Raw genomic sequence first — 21356 nt, 5'->3', positions numbered from 1 at the left:
TACATGGAAAGTTAATACTGACCTTCGACCACTTTTAAAATCTATGTTTACGGTAATGGGTACCGATCTTAATGTTCATCGCCAATTATCAAAGAATTCTGATTTTACTAATAATAATTATCTTATTGAATTAATTACTTGTCTTGGACTCGGAATGAAATTACCGATTATCGGATGGAATGGTCCATTATTTAATAAAGTAGTATCAGCGGGAGATTATCAAATTTGTGAATATTTACGATTCTTAAACCCATCTTTTGATAATCTCTATCAGATAGATACTTTAACTTGTAATGAACCTATAGGTATTGATACATCCCTTACCAATAAAGAACTTTGCTTTCTTCAATTCCTTGATTATACAGTAATGGTTCTTTGGATTCAAAAAGGTTCTCAACGGATACTTGAACCGAAATTTTTTTCTACTTTATGTATTAAGGATGTAACTGGTGAAGATCTTACTGTAAAATTATTATTTAAGAGTATAGAAAATCCTCATGAAAGTTTCCGATGTTTAATAGGTTCTTCAATAAATGAACTTATCTTAACTTTCACATTAGTTAGATCTCAATTACTTGTACAATTAGCTAAACAATTAGCTCATATTACTAAAAGAAATGATACAGTGTTATATGCTCCCTCCAAACGTGCAAAAACAGGTATGGTTGATCTTGAAACAAATATCGCATCGATTCTAGTCAATAAGCGAGAAAGTGAAAGTGAAGAGCCAGTTGTTCCTGTAGAAGAGAAGCTGAAGGGCCAACCAGAACCATTACCAGCAGTACAATTACCAGAAGTACAACAGTCACAACCACAATCACAACCACTACCGCTACCACTACCACCACCACTACCACAATCACAGTCAGAGTCACAATTACAACCACAACCACAATCACAATTACAACCACAATCACAACCACAATCACAACCACAATCACAACCACAATCACAATCACAACCACATCCACAACCACATCCACAACCACATCCACAAATGCGACAACCAGAATCAGATCCAGTAGAACCAGAACACTCTCTGTCGTTTGAAGAAAATGAGACATCTCAGGCCGTGTGGTCTCCTGCCAAATCGGATATAGATTCTATTGGTAGAAGTCCCGTCCAGTCACCCATTGCTCCTCTGAATGTATCTTCTACTCAGAATGGTAATGACCAGAAGAAGAGAAGAATTTCACCTCCAGTAAATGATATTGTAGTTGCTAGTCAGAGTGGTGCAACAAGTACTGAAAGTACTCAGGCAGTTAGAGCTCCTCACCCCAGAGTTCTCCGTCTGCGTTTAACCAATTCAAGTAGTCCTGGATCATTTGTAAGTCGCCCTAAGGGAGAGTACTTGGTAGAACCGGATCTCCATATGAGTGATGATGATCATGACTCTTACGAAGTAGAAGTCGAGCATGAACTGAATCCCGACCAGCCTATAGCCACTTCTACCCAGTCCAATGGAGTTAATGTAGAAGTAGAAGCAGAAGCAGAAGCAGAAGTAGAAGCTGTAGCAGAAGCAGAAGTGGAAGTGGAACAGACCAGTGTTTATGATACTCTTCAGGGTAGCATGCAAGCCTATGCTCATACATTAGTGGGTAAGTTGAGGGGATTAGAGAGTTCTATAGAGCAGAAGCGAAGCGAATTACAGCGAGATTTGGATGAACAGTTCAAAGCAATTCAGCAGAAACATCAAGAGAATCTCGTTAATTTGAATCAGTACTACAAACTGGAGATAGATAAGATCTTTCGAGGAGGAGTATTGGATCTGTAGAGTCTGTATAGCTTAGTTAGTTGTAATAATAAAGAAAGAGTAGAGCAAACTAATGATAGAGTACTTTTATCTGCTAACTGCCGCAGTAGAATAACTGTTTTTGCAGCCATTTAGACACTACCGCTTACTACATATACATTTATTACAAACATACTTTCTCTAGTGTGTCAATTACAAACATATATCCCCTACTATCTTTATACCTATATTAATCTATTTACATCTACTTATCTCCAAGCTTCAAGAATGAAAAGATCTCCTTAGCAAAATCAGGAGGATTATCAAGATACAAATGATGACCAGAATTAGTTAAAATCTTGAATGATGCTAATTTTTGATTATGTTTCTTAATCGATAAATCATTAATCTCATTCATCATTTCATATCCTGCTTCTTCATTCATCCAATCTTTATCACCATACATCCAAAGTGTTGGTAATTTCATATCTACAAATTTCTCTGGACATCTATCCAAAAGTGGTAATTTAGCCAAGGCTCCAAAGGCAAGAACTCTTGTAATGGCATATTCTCCTGATCCCTTAGCATTAAATACTCGATATATATAATCATGCATATTCTGGAAATGTTGAGGATTAGTATAATATACATGAGAAAATCTATGAGTTGTCCAACCACTAATAAGTTTAGACCTAACTGGTCCGACATTACGAACAATAGAAAAGGGAGAAAAGTTATTTTCCCACATCTTCTTAATGATTTTAATTCTTCTAGTTTGAGGTAATTCATCTGGATCATCTGGTAATCTACCAGTTCTAGCTTCATCAGGAACAACTGTAGAAGAAGAATTGGTAGTTTGATGAACTATATCTTCTTGATTAGCTAAATATTCTTGTTCAACATCTATACCAGTATCTTGTTGATTACCCTTAGCCTGAACACTCAGACTTACAAAGGCTTCTTGAGCATTCTTTAATAATGAAAATTTATTTCTTTCTAATCCGACTGGACTTATAAGTACCAACTTATCTATAAGATTAGCATTGGTACTAGCAATCTTTTGTTGATATTTTAAAGCATAACAACAACTTAAATATCCACCAAATGAGTGACCCATCAATACAAATCGATTCAAGTTTCTCTTCTTTCTCCATACTTCAAGTGTATCTATAAACCAATCCTCAGTTTTATAAATATCTTCTGCAGTAGTGGTACCAAAATTTGGAAAGTGAGGACGCGATGAGAATCCAAATCCCAATAAATCAATAGCATGAATCTTAATTCCTGGGATTCGTGATAATGAATCAAAGTTATCTATGAAAAGTCCAAGTGAAGCAGCATAACCATGAACTAATACTACATCAGGAGGAGTTTGTGATAATGCAGTTGATGTCAAAGATGGATGTACGGGCTTTTCAATATTCTCAATATAAAGTTCATGAATGTAATTCCCATCACCTATATCAGTATTAATTATCTTTGCTATTCTCTTCCCATCGGATTCCGGATAAAATGGTAATACCGACAATAAGTTAGATTCCACTTGTTCGTCAGTATAATGACTATAGAATGATTGTTTGATCCAGTCCTTAAACGACTCAGTCCATGTGTAAATAGGCCTTTTTCTACCATCATTGAACTCACTTCGTTTACTGCTCATCCGATCAGTTGGTGTTTGTGTAGTAGTAGACATGATTGTTCTGGTTATCTCCGTGCCCGTCAGTAATAGTTATGATTATAAAAAGTGAAATGAAGTTAAGTGGATAAGAATTCTATTTATACCACAGTGACTCTACTGACCTCCGATAAGTTATACTATAGCTTTAAAATTGAAAATAGCAACTTTGACTGATTTCATGGTTTATATAGAAATGGTTCCAGATGTCACGGGCCCTTACGGAGATAAATGTGTGCAGGACCTCGCCCGAAGGAACTTCGGGTCAAGAATTCTTACCGTGATGAGCATCCGAAGTAAACAGAGGCTACGAGGCAGTGGCAAAATATTAAGGCTACAGAAGGTTCAGCGAAGGGCAGTGCAGTTCTGTATGTAGTAAGTTTTGTAGTGACCATATATAGTTTATTTCTTATCTATATCCGTTATTCCGTATCTCTATTGTAGGTTAAATGTTAAGTGTATGTGTATGACTCGTGACTTCATTCATGTGACAGATGCACTGATGTTTCTACTGGTGTATGGATGTAATATTTCACTCGCTGTAGCTCAATCCTCCTGCACACAGACTAGAAAAAATTTCATAGTTAACAGTGCATACAAAATTAAATTGATCTTTTTCAATCCTATTCTTTTCACCAATACGATATATATCAAGTAATAATCGAAAATGGTATGTATAAGTGATAGTTTTAACAAGTTTAAAAAGTTAAAATGAATGATATACTAACTGAGGAATATAGGACGCCAAAACTCCAGTCACTTTAGCAGAAGTTATCAAGGTCTTAGGTAGAACCGGTTCAAGAGGTGGTGTTACTCAAGTTAGAGTCCAATTCTTAGAAGACAAAACCAGAACCATCGTCAGAAATGTCAAGGGTCCAGTCAGAGAAGGTGACATCTTATGTTTAATGGAATCCGAAAGAGAAGCCAGAAGATTACGTTAAGTCAAATTATTCTTATTCGTTATCAACTTCATTTCATCATCTGTCATATAATTCCATCCTAACTCCATTCCCATCCCCATTTCCATGTTTTCGTAATTTGTTTGAATTGTTTATTTGTTCAAGGATAAGTGTCCTACATAATATAAGATATATGACATCAGTCTACAATATGAATACTACATGTTCATTCATTTTAAGAAAATCATACCTATAAACCCTCGAAAGTTTTCATATACTATATTACTACTATTATTTAATATAAATTATCATAAAAAGGTTATAACCTTATCTAACCATGATCTTATTCATATCATTATTATTAAGATAGGTTAAATTTGTAGTTGTTAGTAAAAATTTATATTTAAAATTATATGTGCGTCACGTGAATTTCAAAAAGCCCTAACCCTAACCGATTTAGGTAATGCTACATCCATGCATCCATGCATCCGTCACATGATCTGAATCACACTACCAAAAATATAATAAATAATGTCGCGCGACATGATGTCTTCCATCCCGCAGGACCAGCGACATCACGAACTACGCTGAACAAACTGGTCGATAAAGACATGCCAAATAGACCAAAACGGAACAATTATCCGAACTATATCATATACAAACACCCACAAAAATGTCGGATTTAGAAGACGATTTATTGGCCTTAGCTGGAGGAGACGATGAAGAAGAAGAATACTCTGGAAAGGAAGAAGTAAGATCCCATGCCGGACACGGTGGTGATCAAGATGAAAATGACAACGATGAAGATGATGAAGGACATAATGAAATTATAAAATCATCCAAAAGATCGTCACGTCGATACGACGAAGATGAGGGGGAGTACGATAGTGGTAATGATGAAGTATATTCTAAGCGTAGAAAGATTCAAGAAGACGAAGATGAAGATGATGAAGATGATGAATATGAATTACCTGATGTTCCTGAACCTGAATTGATTAATCCATACCCTTTGGAAGGGAAATATAAAAATGAACAAGACCGAGATGATTTGGAAGATATGGATGAAATTCAAAGAGAACAGATCTTATTCGATAGAACACAAGAAATGGAAAGATATAATGAGAAATTATACTTGCAACAAAGAATGAAACAACAGAAACAACTTGGCAAGCCCAGTTCGTTACCAGCTAAACCATCAAGGTCATCAAATCGTGATAAGACTTCAAGTAGTAAGACATCTAAATTAGATAAATTGAATGAATTAAAGAAGCAAAGACAACAAAAGTCAAGAAGAAGACGAGATGATTATGATGAAGATGAAAGTGAAGAAGAAAGTGAAGATGATTTGGATGATGAACAAGAATTAGATGAAGATGAAGAAGAATATGATGATGGAATAGTTACTTGGGGAGGTAAATCTAAAGTCCGAAGCTCAGCCCGAAAATCAACTCAATTAGGAGGAGTAGAAGATATTAATCGTATAAGATTTGGTAGAACCAAATTAGCCCAATATTGTTATTATAGTGAATTTCCGGAAATCATTGTCGATACATATGGGAAAATCAATTTAGGATTTGATAAAAGAACGAGACAACCACTTTATAGATTGGTTAAAATAATTGATGTAGAACATAAACCACCTAAAGCTTATAAATTACCAGGGGGAGTTAAATGTGATATATTTTTAGTGGTAAGTCAAAATAGTAAACAAACCAAAGCATTCCCTATTACCATTTTCTCAGATAGTTCAATTAGTAATGAAGAATTTCAAAGATATATTCATGAATTAGAAAAAAATGGAGAACAAGTTGATTATTTGGATGATATTAAGGAGAAATATCAAACTCTTAAGGCATTTGTTAATAAATCATTAACTGATAAAGATGTTAATGAAATCATTGCTAAGAAACAACAATTACAAAATAAGAATATTAAAGATATGAGTTTATATGATGCTGTTAAGAGGAAAGCTCAATTATTGGATGAAGTAAAAATTGCTCATCAACAACGTAGATCAGCTGATTCAGTACTTGAAGAATTGAGTCAATTAGATAAGTATATTACTGAAAAGAGACTGGCGGATGTATTATCATCAGCATCATCTATGACCAAAGTCAATGAAAGAAATAGAAAATTAAATCAAACTAATATCCGTAAAGCCGAGATTAGAAATCAATTACTGCAACCTAGTAGTGGTAATAGTGATGGAGGTGATCCATTTTCTAGATTAAAGACTGTTACAAGAATCTTTTATCAAGATTTAATTAATGCTGAAAATGAGAAAGCCTTGAATGATGCTAAATTAAACTATGAGAAGACTTTGAATGAAAAGTCTAAGCAAGAAGAAGAGATTAGTCGTAGTACTTATCGAGAATTGGGAGAGATGGATAAATTGATTAAGAGTATTGACATTGATATTGATATTGATATTGATTTGGTGTAAGGATGTTAGTCAGCAGAAACTATGTACTAGTTAAGGTAGTTAATTATTTACGCTTAGTTTACAATAATGAATAGTTATTAGTAATTGGTATAGTAGATTTTGCAGTCGTGGAATTTCAACAGAATTATAGTAATTTAATGTATTGGCTGCTAAATTTAATATACAGGAAAGAGATTGTCGTAGATCAACCGTTACTTTCACGCAATACAGTTCATCTCCGACATTACAATAATGTCGTATCTAGTTACACTACTACTGATACTCTTTATTGTCACTTATCTTTATACCATTTATATTCCCTCATATCAATTATATGTGTATCTTATCGATACACTACTCCTTGATTTCCTCTAACTATTTAAGTAGGTCGATTTTTCCTCCTTTATGAAATAGTTAGGTTTTTATACTCTATCAAATTTACACGTTATCAACTATACTACTAGTTCACAATCGATTCTAAAGCTCTATACTATTTGGTCAAATCAACTATCTTAACCAACCCCTTCCGTAGAGTAATTGCTAACTTACTCAACCTTTGTCATCACTCTTGTTACAAAACTTAAACCACACATTCTTCATTCTCACTATTATTATTAGTCTTCCCATTAGAGACATTAATACACCGAGTGCTACAAGTTCAATCAAATAAATTATCAACCCCTTGTATATACAAAGCATAAATTTCTTTATCATTACAATGGCAGAGTTTATAAATAAAGTACAGTTAACTGAAACAATTAGGTTCTTAATAGTTAACTATGAACAAGACAACTTCAATATATTTAATTCTATAATAATCGATGAACATGATCCCGCTCTCCTAGAACTCAACCAAAATAATGGGGAAGTAGATTTCGAGAAAAGGAAGCTAGGGTTCATGATGTCTAACTTTGTTGCCTTTTGTGGATGGTCAAATCATCGCATGATATATTTAAGTGAAGATTATCTATCTACAGACCAATATATCTTGGATTTCCGATCTCTATACGATAGAGTCCTTGAAACAATCGACGAAGTATTAGTGGAAATGGTAAGAGGTTCACGTATTTCATTTAGTTATGTTAATTCTTGTTTCCATATTTCAAGAATATTTTTCACTTCGTTGGCACGTTCTAGGTTAGAAGATGGTCAATTAAGAAACAGAAGAGTCAATTACAGCGGTTCCCGGAGATACTTTGAAAATTATCTGCAAGCATTTCCATCATCAATAGGCTTGCCAGGTGATAATGATTTGGAAAATAAATTAATGAGCTTATCATTAAATGTTGGTATGTTAAAGAAGACTCACTTTCTTACTACTGAGATCCTTAAAAAAGTCGATAGTGAAGCTGAACTTAAAATGCAATTCGAATCTTCATTTCTAGATGGTCTCTTACGAATTCTATCATACAAATTTGATTCTGCAGACGTAACTCCAGAGGATACTAGTAGTGGTATAGTTCGTCCTGATTTAGGAATACGGGTGACTAAAGCAGGTAGCCAATTTTATGTGCCTATCGAGCTCAAAACGAGCGGATTAAGAGGAGCTATCGATTCAATAGCAAATCATAACTTGCCATTTATGGGACCAAACGCATTTAGAGAGCATTTCAATCAAAGTATATTTCAGATGCTTACATATCACTCGGAGATAGGATTCCTCATCGATAGATCTTCGATTATTATCATAAGAATTAAGCTGTCAAAAATCGTCAATCAATTAGTGAATCAAGCTGACGGTTCACTTTTAAAAGTCTTAGATTGTTCAGTACTTTGTTTAGAACACAGCACTAATGGTAATAATTTAGGGTCAATATTAATTAGTTATTTGGCAGATTATTTCCAAAATATAACTTTGCAACGTACTACGGCAATTGAAGTGTTATTTAGAAGTTTTCAGCTAAGTGAAGATCAAAAGCGTCTTAGGATGGTTAGTAGGGTAGATTTTGTTAGAGGAGAATGGCTCAACAGGTTCTCAAATTATCAGTTGGTTGGCAATTCTTTCGTTCATAATTCCCATCCTGATATTCTGATTGCTCGTGAAATTTTTGAACTCAAAGATTTAATTGAGGAGTGGAGAGAAAGAAATGAGAATGAATTTGAAATTGTTCGGAATTTGAGGGATGGTGAAAATATCAATGGCCACTTCTCTAAAGTGTTCTTGGGTAGATTTCGTGGTACCAATAGTAATATTGTACTTAAAATCTATGATCCCATGTCAGCTCCCATCCTTGATAGAGGAATTGGGTTAGCAGACAGAGCATTCAACAGTGTGTTCAGTTATATACTAGAAATGTTTTTCTCAGAAATTAGAGCCTATCTCAAAATAAGAGGTGTACCAAGTGGTACGGATAATTCTCCACCTGATAGTGGCAGTGGAAATAAATCATTGAAGAGTTTAATAAATATTAATTACACTCCTTTTCTCTATGATTTCGGTTACTTCAGTGGTTCGATGGGACTGGGATTTTACTTAGTTGAGGAATTCCTCGTCGATGAAAAATTAAATTGTGAAACTGAGCATTTCAATACTTTGGCTAGGGAAGCTCTCACTAAAGTCCATCAAATTGGATTGATCCATGGGGATATTCATGCTGCTAATTTAATTTATGAAAGGCGTAGAGATCGAGTTTTCTTAATAGATTTTGGAAAATCTAGCTTTACCAACCTTGATGAGATTCAAAACAATATAGAAACTGACTGGGTAGATTTAGAAAGAACCTTACTTCAAATTCGAAATATGAGATTTCATTTAAACCATTAAATTTATCTATAATTTTGCTAGTATTAATTGCTTAAAAGTATGACTACTTATAACAAGAGAGTATTTATGTTAATATATTAATTTCCGTAACTATTTCCCTGATTCAATAGTGCTTATATAAAACATATAGTTTTTCAAAAAGTGAAGTCGCAGTCAAAATCATTTTCTATAAATGTCTATGAAGGGTATGTGAGTTGAAAAATGTCAACTGGCTCCGTTTGTCTGAAGATAAAAGTAAAAAAGTAAAAACAATGGAAATTTAGAGTTTTTAATCGTACTTATTCTTATTAATAAAATCAAGTTGTATATTTTCGCAATCATTTAACAAAAATCTATTTTTAATAATTGAATGCGGTTAACCAGACTACTATAAAAAGAATTGGTTAGATTACCAGGAAATCGTGGCAACAAAACCCTTTGGATACTTCCTTGCAATGAGCTTTCTAGATTCATCATAAATAAAGACAATTAGACCAAAACCAATTGCGATGAAATAATATTCGACTGGAACTTGAGCTGTACCCATAGCATTCGGGATGGCAGGAATGTAATTTATGAAAAATGTAATACCCACAGCAACCTGCATGACAAATAATTGCATAAATACCAAATTAACAAAGTAGATAGCTTAGTTTACAATATTGAATAGTTATTAGTAATTGGTATAGTAGATTTTGCAGTCGTGGGGGCGGCCTGCATAGAAACACTGGTAAATCCATCCGTGGGTACATTTAGCGCACGTGACGAGCGGATCAGTTAGTAAGCCGACAAATTTAAATCATTGCTGAGCGGAAGCGGCCGAGTCAATAATTTAATTTACGACACGAAGAGAGAACAAAGTGTAATAAAAGAGAACAAAGTGTAACAAAAGAATGAGTAACAGAAACAGTAATCGCCGTAGCAAACTTACGCATAATAAACAGTAACACTAATTAACTATGCACGCCAGTATATACTATATATTCATTCTAGACTATACAATCCATAGAGCAAATGTACTTGTAAACATTATAGACTATACGATAGACTAAATAGAATAGACTATACGATAGACTAAACAGAATAGACTATACACTATACATAAACTATACGATAAATTCTAACATCTAATCAGATCAGATATGTCATGATTCACATGGGCTAATAAGTAAGCAGGGACTATCTTACCCAATTAGGCAGTAGTAATCCGAGTCAATTCCATGACTCAAAGTCGTGTCCCCCCGAAACCGCTTGAAAATTTTTATCCATACAAATACATATATGTATAAGCAATTATTTACTTCTTCTCTTTCTAAAATACATACTAATATAAATTTAAGACCACCGCCCAAATACCCCTAGCAGCATTGCATGATCTACATATATTAATAATAAGCCATTCAGCATGAATTTCCATCCGACTGACTACTTACAGGATTTGAATCTCGATTTTGACTCGAGTGCTCCATCTAACAACGTTTCTCCTAACTTCAGTTCTACTGACTTAGACGTATTTTCCCAGGCTGACTTTTTTGCCTTGGATGTGTTTTCAAAGGATCACATTGTCCCTATCAAGCAACAACAATCCCAACAACAACCTCAACAAGTTCAACAACAACCTCAACAATCAAAGCCCGTCACAGTTAAACAAGAATATGAACTGTCTTTGTTAACACAGGCACAAGAATTAGGATTGGATTTCTTAGATTTCAATCCAGCTGTACCTCCAGCACCTGCAAATCAAATACAAGCAGTAATTGATGAATCAAGACACGCAGTAGCTGAGATTGCAGCTCATGAAGATAAGAGAAAAAGAAACACCGCTGCCAGTGCTAGATTCCGAATTAAGAAGAAACTTAAGGAACAAGAAATGGAACAAAAATCTAGAGAATTACAAGATAGACTTGTAGCCTTAGAAAAGAAATTAAAGACCTTAGAAATGGAAAATAAGTGTCTTAAAAATCTTATCTTACAACAAAATGAACAAAAGAACACAGACTTATTGGAAAGTATTAAGAAAAGAAGTATGCTTGACTCTAAGCCTGTATTTCAATTCACCAGTTAGTTTTAGTTTTAACTACTGGAATCATATAAAATCCAACTTTTATATGCTCAGGATCTTAAAATCCAACTTTTAACGACCTTGCATGATCACAATAACGACAACGATAATGACTTTATGATATTGTTTAATTCCTCAAGAGATCCAACTCTCTTGGGAGATCAGAAGATCCAACTCTGTCTGATCTCATCTACTTAACTTTAAAAGTACTAAGAGTTTCGTAAACTCTGTACTGTAAATATAATATACGTCTAGATAAAATACTGAAGATCTAATACAATGCTAAAGAATTTAATTCATCAAAGGCGTACATTACCACTCTTTGCCACTCAATTCAATCCACTGGCATGGCTCTACATCTCTATCTATTAAAAACTGATAACTATAATAAGCAAAGTATTTTAGCCTTGGGTAGTACCTAATATTTGTGTTTATCCACTCCACTAAATCCTTAATCTCTTCCTTAAGCTCCTCACAAACATCTTCTTGTTCATAAAATATATCAACGGTTAATAATGTTGTCCTATTCTCATAGCTCACTTTGTTAATCCTGAGAAGTTCAAGATTCGATCCCCAGCAGCTTAGCAATTCTTTGACATAAAAACCGAGCTTGCTATTACTTAATGTGACAGTATCTAAAACGTCTAGCGAAAACTTGCGAAGCGGATAGTTAGGAAATTTTACAAAGGCATACTGAACAGTTGTGCTCAAACTAACGTGCTCCACATTTTGAAAAACTAGTACTTTTATATTGGGCATTGCCTTCAACAAATTTAATATCCCAGTTCTAGTGTAGTTGCAAGAAAATTTTATTTCGACTTGTTTGATGTTTTCTAAACAGAATAATTGTATAACCGATGCTATTCTATGACTATTAATGTTAAGAGGGTCCAAAGATAACGATTGTGCTCCATCAAAAATTCCCGTCCACTGATCGAGTAGTGTAGGAGGTGTACAGGTCGATAATAATTCCACATTCTTGAACGAACAGAATGAATCAGAATTCTTCTTAGCAATTTCATAGCTAGACCAATGATCCTTTAAATTTACCTGTAACATTTGGTATGATCTCTGATTATGTTGATCCTTCGGCTGAAAGGGTTGCTTATAATCTTCTGCTGGTAGGAAATAATTGTGTCCTCTTTCATAACCATCACTTAAGAGATTGGGTCCTATTATGTATTGAAATTTACTGTTTGGGATATGTGCTGAATTACTCACAACTGTGAAATTTATATAGCCATATGTATTCAATTTACGATGTATTATGAGTTTCCGTCCGACGTTGCTAACAAGTACTCTTCTGTACAATTTGTTTTTGCATAACATATAGAGTCTTCTATTGACCTTACATAATTCTAATAGATCAAGTTGGTTCAAGTGGTCTATTATTTCAATCAATATTTCTTCGGGTAAAGACTCTAAATCCATAACTGATTTGATGGCTGTAGAAATTGCCCTACTTTATATCCTGTTTGCTTTATGTATAGTCTTCTTCATCAATATGGTAGTATTGTAGGTGCATTTTTTTGCAGCTTTCAGATAATACAAAACTTTTTTAAGAAAGAACAATATGTCCAAATAGTGCTTTGCTGTTAACCGAAAAAGTATAGCGAAATGATAATAAGCTCTTTTCACTGCTCCTATTAGTTTAAAACGAATCAACTAAGATCAGATTCATTTTAACTCACATCTTAATGCATGTTTTAAATTGGAGTTATCGAATGGTACAGCTATAAATAATTTGGGTAAGATCTTGTTCTGTAATCATTTTGTTAAGTTTAAGTTTAATCTAAGTTCAATTAATTAATATCAATAAATCAGGATAAGAATTTTCTTTACCTGAAGTAATTTCATTTAGTCTAGTTATGCTCTCTTTCCTCCTCTTCATCCTCCTCATTCGTCTTCTTCTTCATCTTCTTCATTTACTTTCGTCAAATCATAATAAATCAAATAGCGATTTAAACTATCTTCATTCAATAGTAAATTATACTAGTACACACAGAAGAGTCACGAAAGCTATAACTCTTAAATTGATGATAACAAGACGTCGGTTAACACTAACGAGTTGTCACCACTATTTTGTATTTCATAAGAAAATGTATTTTAGTACATGATAGTTGTTCTGTGACATGCACGGGTTTATCAAGAGTAAATAAGTTCAAAGCATCTTCATTGTTCATTGTTATTTCCACTTTTAAGACACGGTTACCATTAACACCGCTGTGGTGTCTTGATTCACCCTTTACAATCTTCTCATAGAATTTAGTTAAATTCGATAATCTGTTTGAACAAATAAAGTAATATAAGGTCAATAATTATAGTTTAAAGTGCAAGGGTAGAGTTTAAATTATGATATAGTTAGATTTCTTAAACGGATTGTTACGTTTTTGTTGTGATTCATTGTTTGCATTAACTATAACAGTAGTTGAATATTAGGTTTTATTTGGTTTTAGTAGTTTTTGGCAATGTATTTACGAAGAAGTTCTATATACTATTAGGCTAAATATGAGCTCTTGTGAATTTAAAACTTTACTCCAAAGGTGCACAACTTTCTGGGTATAATAATAGTATGAGTAATGTTCAACGAGTTCAGAGATCTCAGTAATGAGTCCCTATTGAGATCCAGCTTCTTTCTGTCATAACACTACCAATAATTAGTAATATACTACACTACACTATACCACAGTAAACTCAGGCAGTATCTTCTCTTTACTACTGACTACTGACCATATTAGATCTCTACGCAGTCCCTCCCTCACCCTCTCACTTCTGTATCTACAACAACATTATTTGTACTGTATCCATACTCCACATAATATACTCTCACTAACCCCCACTATTCTCAATCTCACAAAACAAATTGGCAGCCCACCACTACATCTCAACTACACACTTAATAGTAAGGTGGTATTGTCTGGCATACTTGCAGTCAATCTGCTCACTAACCCTGTATAATAAATTCTTCATCCTTCCATTACTAACTCACCTTATAAACTAACTCTCCACTTCCCCCATGAATTACTCCCTGCCCATACGGCAGCTTGCCCTGGAAGATATCTCCCCTAATACATCGACCAATACTCATAATGAGGCATCGACTACTTCACCAACTATCTTCCATCTGCCAGTATTTCAAGCATCCAATCATGATTTAAGATCTATTGATCGTTCAGTATCTCCTCGAGACATTGAACGTCAAGATATTACATCACGATTAGAACATGAATTAACCAGTAAATATCCAACTTATTTAAATACAATTGAAGAACAAATAGATTTACGTTTAGCATCATCAAATAATCCAACCATTGTAATGGAATTAGATCTTGATGGGAATGTAACATATTTATCGAAGAATTGGGAATTTATTATAGGAACTTCAATTAAGAAGATTATTCATCATCCAATTTCTAAAATATTAATTGGTAATAATGATGAAGATCTTCAAGTATTTAATCATGCAATAACTAAAATGATTACTGATGATGTTAGTTATAAAGTAAAATTCATTACTGCTACAAATACTACGCCTTTAGCAAATCCATTAATGCAATCTGAATTAAATGCTGATGAAGTTTCTATATTAACTCCTAATAATTCTTTAGCGGAATTATCAGATTCTCAAGTACCTATCCCCATAGAAGATTATATACCTATGACTAAGGCTACAGAAGAACAACAACAGCAACAACAACAAGAACAACGAGAACATCAAGAACAGCAAGAACAAGAACAATATGATCACGATCAAGAGCATCAACATGATTCAGATGATAATTCATCAACTATTTCATCTAAATTATCCAATAATGGAGATATAATTGAATTAGAAGCTCAAGGAATCCTTATTCATGATTCTAAAACTAAATTACCTACACATTCTATGTGGACTATCAAACCATTTGTTCATATTGATCTTGATCTAACAATTCCTGATACTCTTATAAATCTTTTAGGATTTGGAGCCGAAATCTTTGAAGGTTATTTATTTAATTTAAAAGAATTAGGAATTATTGATGAAGATGCTGTACCACAACCAAAGACAATTCTTTGTAGAATTTGTGAATCTCAAATCCCCGCATGGTTCTTAGAGAAACATAGTGATTTATGTTTAGTTGAACATAAAGTTGATGAAGAATTACAAGCATGTCATGAATCATTAAGTGATCAAAGAGATTTAATCTATAGAATTCAAGATTCATTACTTTTACAACTGAACCCTCCTCTTCCTACTGGTCCCCCATTAGATTCAAATATGTCTTCTACTTCATTATCATCTTCAATATCTTTAAATTCAACTACAGCATCAATTGCTTCATTAGCTTCTTCATCATCTGAAGAACCTCAACTATTACTTGATTATAAAGGATTACCCTTACCATTAGTTTCTAAAGATTCAGATTTACCATCTTCATCAAGTTCAGGATCATTTTCATCTCCTAGACTTGCAAATCAAGTATTACAAAAGAATTTTCAAGCTAAGAAGAAATTCCCCTTTGGAATTTTAACTCGACTTATTGATTTATGTGATGAAGCATTACTTATAAATCCTCCAATTCATGATAGTATTCATGAAATTCAATTCTCTCCCACTACAGAACGAGCCTTATCAAAAATTATGAATTCTAATCTCTTTTTAGAAACAAATGATCCAGCAATTCGTCTTATAATTGATGATACTCAAAATTTAATTAATGAGAAGGTAGAAACTTTATCTCGATTAATATCTATCTTACAACTTAGTGATAGAATTAAGAAAGATGTTGATGAAGGAGTTCTTCAAACCGTTCGAGAGACTGTGACTAAAATTAAAGAACAAAGTGCCCCAAATAATCTATTACTTAATGATCTGAATGATTCTACCACCACCACCACCACCACCGATAAAGTATTACATTCTCCTCAACCTTCACGAGCTAGAAGTCCTCGACTATTTGGTAATGAATCATTTGAAGGTAAATCAGTAACTCCTAAAGATATTTTACTTCAACAACATCGTCTGACATCTCCTCGAGTTTCATCTCAACTTCATATAACTACGAGTCATTCATCTTCTACATCTTTACATGCTCCTGTACCTCAAGTTCAAAGAATTAATAGTACAGCCATGGGTTCAATTAATTCTTCAAGTTCTTCACTTTCAAGAGAACTTATTGAATCAATGCAACAACTTGATTTATCTAAGAAATCAAGTGAAAATATGCTTAATTCATCATCATTTTCTTCTCCAAGACGTCATTTATCTCCAGCTCCTTATGTTGATAAACCTCATCTTTCTTCATTACAAAGAAATCCATCTCGAATAGAAACTCCTTCTCAATCTCCTTCAATCGATGCAACTAATGATAATTTACCAACCCCAACTCCACCTCCTCCAATTGCTTATATTCCACCCACTTTAACTCTGACACTGACACTGACACTGAATCTGAATCTGAATCTGATTCTGATTCTGGGTCAACCTCCTTTATTACCTCCAGTATTAACGGCAAGTACTAGTTCAAATTCCAGTATGAATAATGAAGGTAGAAGAACTAATTCTGGTGGAACTCTTAGTATTCCAACCAGTACTAAAAATTCAATTAGTAATGCTAGTAAACCTCCATTATCTCCATTATTAGTATCAACTACTCCCACTTCAAAGCCTAGTGGAGGAGGAATTAAAGATTATGAAATTATTAAACCTATTTCTAAGGGAGCCTTTGGATCAGTTATATTAGCTAAACGAAAAATTACTGGAGATTATGTGGCTATAAAATGTTTAAAGAAACGAGATATGATTGCTAAGAATCAAATACTTAATGTTAAATCTGAACGAGCAGTTATGATGAGACAAACTGATTCACCATATGTGGCACAATTATATAGTAGTTTCCAATCTAAAGATTATCTTTATTTGGTAATGGAATATTTACATGGAGGTGATGTAGCTGCACTTCTTAAAAGTCTTAAAACTTTAGGAGATTGGTCAAAACGATATATTGCAGAAATTATTGTAGGAGTTGATGATTTACATAAACGAGGAATAATTCATCGAGATTTAAAACCAGATAATATCTTAATTGATGGTAGTGGACATTTAAAATTAACTGATTTTGGACTTTCTCGAATTGGAGTAGTAGGTAGACAAAATAGGGATCATCGAAAGAGTAGTACATCTGAACAAGCCATTGAAATCTTTCGAAAGGGGATTAATCAATATAATCAATATAATCAAAGTCCTCTAGCTAATACTAATGCTAATGCTAATGCTAATGCTAATTCTAGTACTAATACTAATAATATGAATATGAATATGAGTATTAATACTAGTACTAATACTAGTACTAATGCTAATATGAGTCTTAATATAGGTATAGATTCTCCTCTTTCTGATTTCCATCATAAGAGAACAAGTTCAGTAACTCCATTCTCATTATCTCCAACTTTAGATCATACTCGATTATCTACAGGGAATTATATAACTTCTCCAACCCTTTCATATTTGGAAACTTTCTCCAATCTTCATAATACTTCCCAACCAAATCCTTCATCTCTGGGTCTGTCAACTCATGCTCTGAGAGCTGGATCATATTTTAAACCTACAAGATCAGGATCAGGATCTAATAGTGGATTAGAATCTCCTTTATTAAAACCAATATTACCTCGTACATCTTCTGAATCTTCATTTGCAATATTTGAAGATGATATTCAAATTAGTCCTTATCAAAATACTATTAATACTCCTCCTGCTATACCTCCTACTACTTCTTCAAGTGCTATAACAACCACCACCAATACTTCTTCTCCAGCTGTTCCTGCTACTAGTTATGCATTATTTGATCCAAAGAATGAAAATAATACAGCCATGATTAAATTCGTAGGAACTCCTGATTATTTGGCTCCTGAAACCATTGAAGGAGTTGGACAAAGTGAAGTTAGTGATTGGTGGTCTTTAGGATGTATTTTATTTGAATTTATTTATGGTTATCCACCATTTCATGATGAAACTCCCGATAAAGTATTTAAGAATATTTTAAATGGACAAATTGATTGGCCAGAACTTAGTGCTGAAGATGATGAAATGATTTGTCCACCAGATGCTAAAGATTTAATTAAGAAATTATTAAATGTTAATCCTGAATTACGATTAGGATATAATGGAGCTGATGAAATTAAACTGCATCCTTATTTCCGAGGTATTAAATGGGATACATTATTTAATGAAGAAGCATCATTTATACCGGAAATTGATAATCCTGAATCAACAGATTTCTTTGATCCTCGTGGTGTAGATACTTCTCAATTCCCTATTGATAATGGAAGTGATAGTAGTGAAGATGAAAAATCAAGATCAGATTTAAAATCAAAATCTCGATCTGATGATTCATCTAATTATTTACTTTTACCTCCTGGTTCAAGTCCTAATTTAAGTGGTAGTACTAAAAAGGAAAGAAGAGGTAGTAAATTATCTGATCTTTCTGAATTTGGTTCATTTACATTTAGAAATTTAACGGTATTAGAAAAACAAAACAAAGATGTAATTAATCGATTGAAAAGTGAACATTTAGAACATCGAAATAGTTTTTCATCTACATCATCTGAATCTACTCCATCTTCAAGATCTCGAGGATTTTCTTTTACTGGTGGTAGTCCATTTAAACGACCAGTTTCTCCGATTGGAATTCGTTCTCAATCTCCTAGTAAATATGCTTCTGATACTATAAGTTCATCATCACCTCAATCACTAAAACATGAACGAGTTGATTCAGCTGTTAGTGTTTATTCAAGTGGAGATGATGATCCATTACAACAACATTTACAGCAGCTGCAACAATTACAACAAAATCAACAAAATCAACATCATCAACTGCATCAACATCTTCATCATAGACCATCACTTAGTATGTTACAAAAGTATCGAGATTTTTCATCATCTAGTTCTGATACTGAAGAATCAAAAGCCTCAGCATTTCTTCGAGTTAAAAAGCGTAGAGAATCATCCATGAGAGATTTTATTGATAATGCTAGTATTACTAGTACTGGAGGTGGAGATACATCATCCATATCAATTCATCGAGAATTATATGTATTATATTGTGAACCAATTCCTATTGTTCGTCATAGTGTATGTAAATTATTAGAAAGAAGTGGATGTATAATATTAACTATATCAGATGGAGAAGAATTAATTAGACGAGCTACTAGTAAAGTTAAATTTGATGTAATACTTACTGCATTAAAATTACCTAAAGTTGAAGCTATCGATGCAGTTAAATTAATTAAATATACTACTACATCAAATTCTATAACTCCAATAGTGGCAGTGACTGGATTTGCTAAAGAAGCTTTGGAATCAGGAGTATTTGATTATATATTAGAAAAACCAGTGGTATATGAAGATATTAAGAAATGTTTTGATACTGTATGTAATGATACGGCTGTATCTGATACTGAAGAATAGAATAGAAATGATTGTATAGATAATGAATAAAGTGGTTATACCCTTCTTTTTTTTTTTTGCAGCCATGATGATTTTCGCATCCGTAGCCGCCACTCTCTTCTCTTGTCTTCTCTTCTCTTCTTTCTTGTCTCTTTGCGAACTCTATGCTTCCTTGCTCATACCCGCTCGAGGTTAATCCGGCGGAAGATCCTCACCTCAGTATAGTTGAAAGACGTCAAGTTCGAGCTTTACAAATTGCTAATTATTCACTATATATATTGGTGCTCACTAATTTAGGTGATAGTATTCGAGATCAGTCTCCGCGGGTAATTGATACTAATCAACAAGTATTTCCCGAAGTGATATATCATCCATGTAAGGGGAATGGGAATGGGAATGAATTCCGTCAAGGTATGGATCTGACAGTATACTTAAATAATGTGGCTATTGCTCAAATATATAAACAAGTAACTCTTGTGTTTGATTTAGGTATTGCTGATAATGGAGATGGGATGACGGATTTATTGAAGGGCATTATATCATTAACTAAACAATGTCCCAGTCTTGAATATATGGTATGGATACGGAAATGTATTCCGATGGAATTAGGTAGTACAATTGGTAAACAATTTAAATTACCTGTACATTTACTTAAACAGATAAATATATTGGGTTTTGCATTTGAAACGGATTATATTCCCGGTGATTGTTTGTTATCATATACTGAAATGTTAGAATTATTCCCCATATTACCTTTACAATGGCTTAATGATCAAAAGAATCTTACAGTACTACATATTGGTGAGAAGGTAAGAATTACGGAAGATATAAGCACTTATACATTCACTAACTTAAATAATCATGGATTTGAAAGTTATGATGTGGACTTACAGAACCGTTGGGGGAAATACTTTCTCACTCGATTACTGAAACCGTTTATGGCCAAATTGTTATTAAGAAACTTTAAGTGTTTATCATGGAATTGGAAACTAATCCCTAAGATTGATCGATTAGTATTAATCGGTTATGATCATTGTTTAGATCAGACGGATATGCTGTATATAGCAGCTAAATGTCAAAAACTTCTATTTATGGGTCATTATGATATTATAGTTAGACTGCTTGGTTTTCGTCAATTTTGCAATATCTCCGTAATTATCTGTCATGAAAGGGAACATCGAGGCCTTGGTAGGTTTAGAGGTTTGGTTAGTCTGTATGAGTTTGGCAGTTTCCATTGGTCATTCCATGCCAACCGGAACTATTTAGAAGGACAAGAGTTCCTGTGGAAGGCGGTGGCTTTACATATGACAGGATTAACTGTTAATGAATTAAATGAAGTTACCATTAGAGATGCCGATATGGTAGCGCGCATCACCTGACTTTTTTGTTGTTGGTAAC

At 33.5% G+C, this 21356-nt stretch overlaps 8 protein-coding genes across 8 annotated transcripts; 6 read left to right on the top strand and 2 right to left on the bottom strand. All coding sequences in view use genetic code 12, as the record gives it.

Annotated features, from left to right (window-relative positions):
* Positions 1-918: 918 nt before the first annotated feature.
* Positions 919-1890, top strand: RJT21DRAFT_122905 (uncharacterized protein). Its single transcript, XM_064882540.1, has one exon. The coding sequence runs from the start codon at positions 998-1000 to the stop codon at positions 1772-1774; it is 777 nt and encodes a 258-aa protein (XP_064736362.1). The 5' UTR covers positions 919-997; the 3' UTR covers positions 1775-1890.
* Positions 1891-1928: 38 nt separating this feature from the next.
* On the bottom strand, positions 1929-3630 carry RJT21DRAFT_122904 (uncharacterized protein). The gene has a single exon (XM_064882539.1). The coding sequence runs from the start codon at positions 3423-3425 to the stop codon at positions 1998-2000; it is 1428 nt and encodes a 475-aa protein (XP_064736361.1). The 5' UTR covers positions 3426-3630; the 3' UTR covers positions 1929-1997.
* A 444-nt stretch (positions 3631-4074) lies between these two features.
* On the top strand, positions 4075-4348 carry RPS28B (40S ribosomal protein eS28; the record flags this gene model as incomplete). Its single annotated transcript, XM_064883605.1, has 2 exons — positions 4075-4077; positions 4148-4348. 2 exons carry the CDS (start codon positions 4075-4077, stop codon positions 4346-4348), a joined length of 204 nt encoding a protein of 67 aa, XP_064736360.1.
* A 581-nt stretch (positions 4349-4929) lies between these two features.
* On the top strand, positions 4930-7098 carry RTF1 (Rtf1p). The gene has a single exon (XM_064884987.1). The coding sequence runs from the start codon at positions 4980-4982 to the stop codon at positions 6747-6749; it is 1770 nt and encodes a 589-aa protein (XP_064736359.1). The 5' UTR covers positions 4930-4979; the 3' UTR covers positions 6750-7098.
* RJT21DRAFT_54117 (uncharacterized protein) lies at positions 7098-9686 on the top strand. The gene has a single exon (XM_064884988.1). The coding sequence runs from the start codon at positions 7447-7449 to the stop codon at positions 9490-9492; it is 2046 nt and encodes a 681-aa protein (XP_064736358.1). The 5' UTR covers positions 7098-7446; the 3' UTR covers positions 9493-9686.
* Positions 9687-10773: 1087 nt separating this feature from the next.
* Positions 10774-11691, top strand: MET28 (Met28p). The gene has a single exon (XM_064884986.1). It carries the CDS (start codon positions 10877-10879, stop codon positions 11534-11536), a length of 660 nt encoding a protein of 219 aa, XP_064736357.1. The 5' UTR covers positions 10774-10876; the 3' UTR covers positions 11537-11691.
* Positions 11692-11845: 154 nt separating this feature from the next.
* On the bottom strand, positions 11846-12862 carry RJT21DRAFT_122898 (uncharacterized protein; the record flags this gene model as incomplete). The annotated part of the gene is made up of 1 exon (XM_064882538.1): positions 11846-12862. One exon carries the CDS (start codon positions 12860-12862, stop codon positions 11846-11848), a length of 1017 nt encoding a protein of 338 aa, XP_064736356.1.
* Positions 12863-14549: 1687 nt separating this feature from the next.
* On the top strand, positions 14550-21337 carry RIM15 (protein kinase; the record flags this gene model as incomplete). The annotated part of the gene is made up of 2 exons (XM_064880395.1): positions 14550-19940; positions 20150-21337. 2 exons carry the CDS (start codon positions 14550-14552, stop codon positions 21335-21337), a joined length of 6579 nt encoding a protein of 2192 aa, XP_064736355.1.
* Between the last annotated feature and the right edge of the window lie 19 nt (positions 21338-21356).

This window comes from Scheffersomyces amazonensis, assembly GCF_036850825.1.
Source record: "Scheffersomyces amazonensis strain UFMG-HMD-26.3 chromosome Unknown RJT21scaffold_7, whole genome shotgun sequence".
Taxonomy (NCBI): domain Eukaryota; kingdom Fungi; phylum Ascomycota; class Pichiomycetes; order Serinales; family Debaryomycetaceae; genus Scheffersomyces; species Scheffersomyces amazonensis.
Note: the sequence above shows the minus strand (reverse complement) of the source record. Positions and strands in the feature narration are given on the sequence as shown.